Source organism: Gossypium hirsutum, chromosome A02 (assembly GCF_007990345.1).
Source record: "Gossypium hirsutum isolate 1008001.06 chromosome A02, Gossypium_hirsutum_v2.1, whole genome shotgun sequence".
NCBI lineage: Eukaryota > Viridiplantae > Streptophyta > Magnoliopsida > Malvales > Malvaceae > Gossypium > Gossypium hirsutum.
The window spans coordinates 48,106,997-48,117,157 of record NC_053425.1 but is presented as its reverse complement, the minus strand read 5'-3'; the positions used below and the strand labels follow the sequence as shown (position 1 = coordinate 48,117,157).

Genomic DNA, 10,161 nt, shown 5'->3' with positions numbered 1-10,161 from the left:
ATCTCTTATGATAGCAGACAATTAATTTATTGTTTAAGATTCCTAATTATATTCATTAATAACAGCTTGGCTTTTTAAACCATACTTAATATTTGAAAACAACATCTATGTTTTATTTTATGGAACCATTGCGTCTCCTTGTGTTCTTAGTCTTGGGCACCAAATATTTGATGGTTAAACCCACAAGTTGAATAAAAAATCAAAGGTAAACTATTAAAATAGTTATTTTTATTTGTTTTAGGTTACATTTAGTTACTTATATTTGAAATGTTACGTTTAATTCACGTACGTTATCGTGTTGTAACATTTCAGTTACTGAGCCGTTAATTGTCGTTAACGGTGTAATGGTAAGTTGACATGACACGTTAAATCATAATTTCAAACAAAAATTCAGGTTAAATTATACAGTTGGTCCCTATATTTTTTTCATTTTGAGCAATTTAAATTTTTTCTTTTATGCTCTTTTAACTTTATTTTTTTAAAAAAAATTTCATTCTATTTTGCTTCTCCCTCTGTTTTCCTCCTTTCTACATTTATTTTAACGTAGTTTTTCTATGTTTTCCATTTGTTAAAACTAGTCCACAAGCTCGCCTCATTCGAAAAAAATTAATGTGTTCAAAAAATAAAAGTATAGGGACAAGTTTTAACAAAGGGAAAACATAGAAAAACTATGTTAAAAGAAATGGAGAAGGGAGGAAAACAGAGGGAGGAGCAGAAGAGAATGGAAAATAAAGAAAAAAAAAGAAATGTTAAAAAAACATAAAAGAAAAATATTAAATTGCTTAAAATGAAAAATTATGGGGAGCGATTGTATAAATTAATCTAAAATTTTTGTTTCAAATGATGATTTAACGTATCACGTCTGCTTACTATTACACTATTAACGGCAATTAACGACTCAAAGACTTTAATGTTACAACGAGATAACGTAAGTGACTAAAATGTAACATTTCAAACATAAGTGACTAAAATGTAACTTGAGATAAACAAAAATGACTATTTTGATAGTTTACCCAAAAAATAATTTAATCTGTTTAATTAGTATTATGAAATGGGATAAGGATTATATTAGTACAAAATACATTGAATTAGTAAAAAATAAATAAATATCATTTAATTGAATTTAAGTTAATTTAAACATATTTTATTGTAGTCTATAAAATGAATGCTTATGCTTTTATATTATTGTTTAGTAGTTTCATTTTTGTGTTATTTTATTTAATAATTAAAATACTTTATATTAAGTTTTTTTTAAAAAAGAATTTAAAAATAATATAAGTAAAAAAATAAAAATAATAGTTGAAGAATTAATATATTAGAAAAGTGAAAAAAATATAAAAAATAATAATATCACATAAATAATTGTAAGAAATAGGTTTTTATTTGAATGAAAAAAGTAAATAAAACTTCAATTATAAACGCTTCATTTTCAACAATGATTTAATATTATAATAAAAGAAGTGTTGAAGTAATTCACTTGTGAATGTGACATATGATTATTTCTTAAGATATTTGTGTACTTTATTTTGTATAATATATATTAATGGGAGGGGCGAGTGAATATAGATAGTAAAATAATATACACAGAAGTGATGAAAATAGCAAATGTAATAATATTATGAATTGGTATTGGTTGTAATATGAAAAGCTAGCAACATGCTAACAGGATGTATATTCCACGAAAGCTATTAGCATGGTTTGTAATCCCATGATAATGTAAAAGCCAATTTATTGTTCCATTTAATTATCAAGATCATGATTGTTTATCTTCGTCACCATACTGTACATCGTACGTTATTAACAAGGCAGAGAAAATGTTTTTCATCGATCAAGCATTTTCTAGATCTTCGTCGGAAATCGCTGCAACTGCAACCTTTGTAGAAGATATTGACGGACGAGGCGATTTCTTTGCGATTTTATATTGTTGCACCACCAAAACAGATGCCGTTGTTGAGAATTCTGGGGAAGTCAATAGGCTGCCTATTGGCCCTAATTCAGGGCATTCGCTCTTTGCGTTCAATTTGGCAATCACATGCGTTTCAGGCATTTGGCCCACCACGAATAGGTTGCATCGGTTGAATTCTCCAATTGCTTCAATGGTTTCCGTGGAATTTCTTACCACTCTTTCTTCGAAATTTATTGACTTGTCATTTGAGATCTTGTTCTTGAATTCCATCAGATATTGTTCGTCGCTTGTGTTTATATCAGTTGTGACAATCTCACCCGAAACTTCGGGGCCTGGTAAGAAGCGAACAATGGTTAGACTGATGCCGGGGTGCTCGGCCATACGTGCACCGTAAGCGAGTGCTTCACGATCATCGTTTCCACCAAAGAACAAGACGGTTATGATGGAATCAACGTTGCTTGCCGATATATGCGTGCTTCCACCTAGACCACGGTCGACTAAGATGCCGACCGAGCACGGTGCGTTTTCGAGAACTCGCTTATTGATCAATTGATAATCAGTTCGAGTCGTCTCGAATGTTCCGTCCACCCTCTGGTGCTTATGGAAGGGGAGAATTATCATGGCTGCCCTTTTTCTTTCTGCACTTTCGCAGATATCCTCATGCAAGCTAGATAAGGATGAGATTGCCGTCATCGGGCGGACCGACACTCGGCTTAGTTGCCTAAAAGTCTCGAAAACCACCACAATTTGATCACCATCTGAATGTGTGCCTTTATTCCAAAACGGTAACCCATTCTTTCTTGCCCTATGGACCATAAGTATGGCGGATGGCCTTTCTGAGAGCTCCATGAGATGCAACGCATAAACACATAGTCCCTCCTTTTTCTCAGTACCACGTGAAGCCTCAATGAGATTAATCATAGTGGGAATGTTTCTATAACTGTGGAAGCAGGCCAGTATTCGAAGCTGAGAATTTCTCTCTTTCCTTTCAATTGTCTTGTGTTTGTATTCTCCTTTACCCTGTCGTTTAGCTGGCTTATATACCGCCATCACAAGGGGAGTAGTTAAAAAAGTTGTAAAGACAGCCATCAAGACCATGATTGCAAATGTTTCATCGTTCAAAACCTACAAAATATCAATTTGAAAACATTGATTAACTAAGTTTTTATATATAAACGAAATGAACATAGAGACCAATCCAATCTCGAATAAGTAATCAAGTTTAATCAAGTTTTACCTTTCTGTCTTTACCGATGTTGAGAACGATGAGCTCCACCAAACCTTTTGTATTCATAAGGAACCCGAGGGCTAAAGCCTCACTGAAAGGCAACTTGCATAGAAGGGAAACAGAGACGGTGCCGACTATCTTTCCAAAACATGCGGTAATGATTACTAGAACAAGGAGGCCCCAAGACTGAGCCCCTTGAATTGTGGCAATATTTGTTTTCAATCCACTTGACACAAAATACAGAGGAAGAAAGAGGCCGGAAACAAGGTCTTCAACTTTCTCCACTAGGGCACCAGCAAATGGACCTTCTTTGGGGACAAGAACTCCAATTACAAATGCACCAAACAAGGCATGGATTCCAATAAGATCTGTAATAAAGCCTGCTGCCAAAACTGCTGTTAAAGTTGCACATATGTACAATTCGCTCACCGGTTCACCCTCAGGGCAACGTTGAATCATCCATTTGAATATAGGAGGGACAATGAATATACATCCAACGATAAAACCAGTGCCAGACAAGAAAACCCACAATGATACAAGGGGAGATTTGTCTGTCGCTGATAAGGCAATAGCAAGAGCTAGTAAAATCCATGCAGCCACATCATTGACTGCAGCAGCTGACATTGCCATTCGGCCTAAATCAGTGGTTAAAAGCTTTAGTTCAGCCAAAATACGGGCCAAGACAGGGAAGGCAGTGATGGAAAGAGCAACCCCCATGAAGACGAGAAACGGAGCTTCATCGACACCCTTTGAGATAGTTGCACGAAGGGCATATGATGTTCCTATTCCTAGGATAAAAGGAAGGCTAATCCCTGCAACTGCTATAGAAAGAGCCTTTTTTCCGGTGCGGCGAACTGATTTCATATCCAACTCTAGGCCAACTAGAAATAGAAAGAAAAGGAGACCAAGATTGGCTATAGTATCCAACACTGTAAGACTCTTAGTTGGGAAGATTGTATTCAGGTAGTTTTTGTTTCTTCCAAGAGCTGATGGACCAAGTAATATTCCACCCTGCAAGAAAAAGATTCCAAGCCATTAAATTCTCCCCTATTGTTATTTGCATAGGTGGAAAATAAAACCTGAAAAGAGGAACTTACCACAATCTCGGCGATGACACGAGGCTGCCGTAGAGGCTTAAGAAGAAAAGCAAGAATACGAGTGAGTGCAACCACGATACATATCTGAAGGATGGCGAGAGGGAGTGCAAAATCCAAAGGGTTATCACCCTGGAACACCCCGTTCGATGTAGCTTTCATTGGATGACATTGGCTTGATGTTGTAGCATTCGTCGCCATATTGCACCACTACCAGTACCGATAACACCAACCAATTTGCTATTGATAAAATTCAGTTCACCTGTATAAGGTACCAATTAATGTAGGAAGTAATTCTATACAGAAATTCAAGTTTTCCTTATCCTAGCAAAAATCTAATTCCAACTTCTAACTTAAAATTTTAATCTAATTCCAATACTACTCACTAAATAATATAAAATTAAAGATTTAACTGATTCATACGTTATTTCTTTTATTAAAAAAAAACCAATACATGCATTATTTCAATAAAAAGAAAATGGAGTTGGTATATAGTAAAAATATATGAAACGCGTAAAGATTGTGAGGGTTAATAACAATATCACTAAAATTTTAAAGTTCAGCCACGATACGTGTGGCCCCTTTTCATACGTAGGAACTATATTAACTATGATAATAAAATAATATAATGAATAATATTCTTTGAAAAATGAATCTAATTTTCATGCTGGATAAATTGTAAATATTTTTCTTAATTAATATTAGTGTAAGTACCAAATGTATTTAATTATAAGGTGAATGAAACCTTATTCCGTTGATAAAGACAAAGACTTTAAATCTATATATTCCAATCTCTTAATTACATTATGACTCTATATTTAAAAACAAATCTTTATCACTCTTCAAAAATTAAAACCTTCCATTCTTCCTATAAACAAAAATCTCTTCTCCTGCTTTATTTCACCATCATTCTATTAACGGATTGCATTGCATATCTTAAAAATAGAGAAGTTGGCAGAGGTTGCGGCCATTACGGTCTTTTTGAAATCATTTACTCTACCTTTTCAACACACTTGAACTAAGTAAATTGTCTCAACCTTCCTCCTTACAGGAGTAACTGAAAGCAAGATTTCCGATGCAAACTTTTTTGGGTCTAGTTCCATCCTTGCCCTCAAACTCGCCTCAAATTTACGATCACAACCACTCAGAAAAGCTTAGAATCAATTATCTTCGAAGCGCATGGATGAATATCCGTTTCAGTCTCGTAATTACTATGAAAACCTTACTTTCTTAAAATGAAAGGAAATTATACGTTTTTTTTTTGTTTTTTTTTTGCTACCTGGTGATTTTCTTAGTAACCAAACAGAAAACTGTACTTCAGAGAAAAAAAAAAGAATAAAAAGAAAGAAAGAATAGAGTAGTATTCACCTGAAACTTGAAAGCTCTATTACCGTAAGAATCTGTCACTCAATGCACATCGATTTTCTCTTCATTCTTTGAAATCAGTGAAGAAATGAGGAAATACAATTATGAAAGACTGATAACGCAATGGTTTTGAATGGTAGACTGGTGAGCAGCTTGGCAAACCCAGTTCCTTATATAGACCCTCGGGTGATAATTTAATTTCCGATTTTGCCATCTTATGACCACTATGGATATATTTAATTTAATAGTAAATTATTAAAATAATCACTTTTATTTACCTCATATTATATTTTAATGATTTATGTGACATATAAGCTCTAACATACAAATCTAAGATATCAATTAAATATAAAAAATTAACAAATTAAAAAAAAAAGAAACTACATATAAACTCTCCCATGGCGTCAAACAAATAAATAGATGAGGCTACTAACTTTTGCCATGTCATCACCCTTTTTTTTTTCTTTCTACTTTTAAGGGATTAAAAGAAATAAGTTTTGCAAATAATTTTTAATAACCAAAATTAAAAGAATAATAGATTGAAATCCATTTTGACTTGCTAGATTCAAAGAACATGGTAATAGAATTAAAAGTGGATACAAGAAGAGAAGTGTTTACATAATCTTCGATTTTTCAACTGGAAATTCAGATCCAAAGGTTGAAATAAAATATATAAGATATCACATCACTAACCGTATTTTAATCAACCAAATAACACTTCAAATATATAAAGCTTCAAAAGCCATTCGTAGAATTAGCACCTTCAATTCCTAATAAACTATTAGCTCGCTTCTTTTGCATACAACTTGGAATCTTCTTTTATGATTCCATCATCATATACCTTTACATATTGGGGAGGCCCTATGCTGACACCTGCCCTTTTCTTTTTATTCATGGTCAAATCTCTTTTTTAATCCTTTTACTATATTTTATATTTTAATTTCTAACATAATTTCTCCTTTACTGGTTAATTTAAATAGTTAACATTCTTTTTATTAATTTGATTAATTTTTTTTACGTGAATCTTTAAAAAAAAAAATTTTTTTACATGATGAATTAAAGTAAGTATTTATATTTTTAAAAAATACATGATAGACAAAAATACCCTAATAGGTTATTTGATAAAAAATATTTTAAAAGGGCATTTGATTCATCCAACCTTACCGTCCAGATTGTTATTAGCAGTAACTAACTGATGTAAATTAGTTAAGAACAGTTCACTGTTAGTTAAGTAGTTTAGAGTAGTTTTCGATTCTGTTAGTGATTAGTTTTGGTGTATAAGTACTGAATAAGAGGTTGTAATTATATGATAAGATAAAATGAATTTCCTCATTTCTCACATTCCTAGTAATTGTAATATAAAATTTTAGAATTAGGTTAAGCATCAAAGTTTATATACCCAACAATGTTAAGATTTGTTGATATATGAGATAATCTTCATACCACAATATTTTTAGGTAATGTAATATTCTTAAATTAATGTTTACTTTATGATATTTTTACCCTTCCTTTTTATAAGGTTAATTTAATTGAATAAGACTTATTTATTTTATTAATAGTGTATCTCTAGATTTGACTCTATCCACCAAATTAGATCCACAAATGATAAATATGCAAGATGAAATTGGAGAGCTACACATGTCAATTGCGTATAGTAAAACTCAAACTTGAAGAGCCTCAACTTTTATCGATTAAAATTTCATTAACATAATAAAATATACTTTAAACATGAATAATCGATTTTTTTTATAAAAGAATAACATAAATTTTATCCTCCATATATAGGTTTGTTAATAAAATTTATTTGAATTTTGTTAAAGTAAAATATCAATTGAGTTTTTTTAGGTATAATGACTTATTTGACCCTCCAACTATTAAAAAAATAGTCATTTTAGCTCTCCATTTAATTTCTGTCTCTTTTAGCCTTTGAACTTGTGCTATTTATCAAATTACTCCCAAAATAGATGAAAAAGTTAACATTAACAATCAATTATTTTAAAAATTAAAAAAATATTTTATATTTTTATACTTTTTCAATAATTTTAATACTTTTTTTTTAAATTTGTAAATATTCAAAAAATAATAAGTAATTGTTGAGGTGGCATCCACGAGGCAATCTAGGAATATAACACTTTAGTAAAGTAAACAGACATCAACTTTTCTATTCATTTTGAGGTGATTTGATAAATAATAAAAATTTAATAAATAAAAAAAGATGAAAATTTAAATACAATACTAAAATGAGTTAATTTCTGACCAGATTTTTAAGGTAACATCCAGCTAAATGTGTAATGTGGATATTAAGATGACTCCATCTTTGTTATCTGATAACCACATCAAAATATTCTTACCTCATTTAATTGAATAAATGCATCTCAGATAAATGACATTTAAATACCCCTCATTTTAATTTAATCGATAGTTGTACGGCAGTTGCGTCTTGGCAATTCAAACCAACATATAATAATTATTATTTTATAAGTCGAATAACTAAAATGACGAGAAAAGATTGTATGAAACTGTGATTTCATGTCATTCTTATCTCTTTTCAATAGGAGAATGACAAATTATATTTTTCCTCCTGATTTTTAACATTTTTAATTGAATTTAAATTTTTTCAATAGAAAAAAGTTAAAAATCAAGAGAAAAAATCTGATTTATCATTCTTCTATTAAAAAGAGATAAAATGATGTGAAATCACAGTTTTATACAATTCATGCTCTTAAAATCGCTACCGATTCAATTTAAATTTTATTTACAAAGAAAAAAAAGAAGAATTTTTCTTATCATCTGCTATTATTTCGTAGTTTATCACAACACCTGCTAAGTGATGTTATTTATTTACATATAATATTAAACTTTAAGCATCGATAATTCAAATTAACTGCTCATTATTTAATATTTATCAAATTCTTTCAGTCTTAATAAATTTTTTTATGAAGATAAAAGATTTCAACCACAAATTCTAACATTTAACACAAAAAATAAGGAGAAATATCCTTTTCCATGTGGTTGAAGACGGCTACTTTAATTGATAAATTATTTTAAATTAATTAACCAATGATTATTTAAATTAAATTTCTGATCGTTATTTATTTATGTTATCCAAGTGGGTATGTAGGAAAGTAAGATCCAATAACGTAGCCAGTAGTGTTAAAAAATTGGCTTGTCAATGTTTGGAGTCATGTCCTAGCATCGACAATAATTAAGGTTCCACAAGTATCATTTAGTTTATTAAATAATTTAATTTTTGGTATGCAAATAAATTCACGCTGATAACATATCGACGTGGCAACTTATGACTCCTTCATATATTATAATTTATGGTTACGTACAGCTTTGACAATTTATCTCACGTTCTTATGACCGCTATGAGTTTATTTGAATTTTAACTTTTATCATTTATGGTTTTTTTTTTTTGTTTTTGGATTAAATTTGAATATATTTAAGTTTAGTTCAATCGTACTTTGTATCAACTTAATCCTTAATTATAGTTTGTTCCGATATACAGTATTGTGTAGATCTAATATTATATAATATAATATATTATGAATATGTAGTAATTAGATTGGTCTTGGGTCATAAAGATACAAATCAAAAATTTGTGTTACTCGTAGTCAGTTCACGCTTTTCATTTCCCTTTTGATGGTTCTGCATCATTTTTAACTACAAATAATAATTCGACAATAATATGATATCAAATTCCGTCAAAATACCATTCAATTACAAAGTCATATATTTTGTAATTTATTCAATTTAGTCTCTAAACTTAGAAAAAGCATAACTTTCGGTTTAGAGTTCCGGTTTGAAATATGATTTCAAAAATACTCATTATGGACCTCCTATTTCCTATTTCTACTGTTAATTTTACATTTTATTCAATTTAGTCTCTAGCGTACAAAACTATCAACTTAGTTTTACAATTTAGTCTTTTTTTCACATCTAAACTTAGAATCCATCAATTTAACACCTAAAACTTAAAAAAAATCAACAATGAAAACTTCCTAAAACTTTTAACATTTTTATAAATTATACACGGACTAGCTAAATCAAGCTTCTATAACTTCAAAAACATAAAAATTATAAGAAAAGAGTCATATTAGCATAAGGAAACTACACCAAACAGACTTATCAAAACTCCAAAAATTGCAATGATACGCTTAAACTTGTTGGCCACCACACATCAACACAAAGCCAATGGCTTCACTCCCTACTAAAACGACCCTTGTACCCCTCCTATTGGAACCCTATTTACCTGCGAAGTCGTTTGTGGCCTTTTGAACCATGCACTACTGCCCCTTGCGCATCTGTCTGCGCTCTCACCCCACCATGAATCTCACCCCGAACAAACTGCACCCTTTTTGCACTCTCACCACAAAGATCCAACAATAACCACTTGCCCACTCTTTTTGTAAATCTGTCCTGACTTATATCCCTCCTCTACTAGAAATCATGGAGGAGAATTTCAGAACATGCTTACGGAAGAGTGAAACACAAATTAAACAATAAAATCAAACTAGGTACTCAATATTATATTAACCTATTAAAAATTTCTTATCCAAACACGT

At 30.9% G+C, this 10,161-nt stretch overlaps 1 protein-coding gene across 2 annotated transcripts; it reads right to left on the bottom strand.

The window, feature by feature from the left end:
- Positions 1–1,606: 1,606 nt before the first annotated feature.
- On the bottom strand, positions 1,607–5,733 carry LOC107951159 (cation/H(+) antiporter 18). Of its 2 annotated transcripts, XM_016886094.1 has the most exons (4): positions 5,597–5,733; positions 4,232–4,490; positions 3,144–4,145; positions 1,607–3,031 (listed from the first exon to the last, which is right to left on the bottom strand). In XM_016886094.1, exons 2-4 carry the CDS (start codon positions 4,427–4,429, stop codon positions 1,829–1,831), a joined length of 2,403 nt encoding a protein of 800 aa, XP_016741583.1. In that variant the 5' UTR covers positions 4,430–4,490; positions 5,597–5,733; the 3' UTR covers positions 1,607–1,828. The 2 variants fall into 2 exon arrangements, with proteins under 2 accessions (XP_016741583.1, XP_040940665.1); XM_041084731.1 differs by lacking the exon at positions 5,597–5,733 and having other exon boundaries at positions 4,232–4,646.
- Between the last annotated feature and the right edge of the window lie 4,428 nt (positions 5,734–10,161).

Excerpts from the sequence above, each read along its gene's own strand:
- LOC107951159 (XM_016886094.1), bottom strand. The coding sequence starts at position 4,429 with ATGGCGACGAATGCTACAACATCAAGCCAATGTCATCCAATGAAAGCT. Across the intron at positions 4,146-4,231 it reads GTGTCATCGCCGAGATTGTG|GGTGGAATATTACTTGGTCC; the intron begins GTAAGTTCCTCT and ends TTTTTCTTGCAG. Across the intron at positions 3,032-3,143 it reads ACATCGGTAAAGACAGAAAG|GTTTTGAACGATGAAACATT; the intron begins GTAAAACTTGAT and ends GATATTTTGTAG.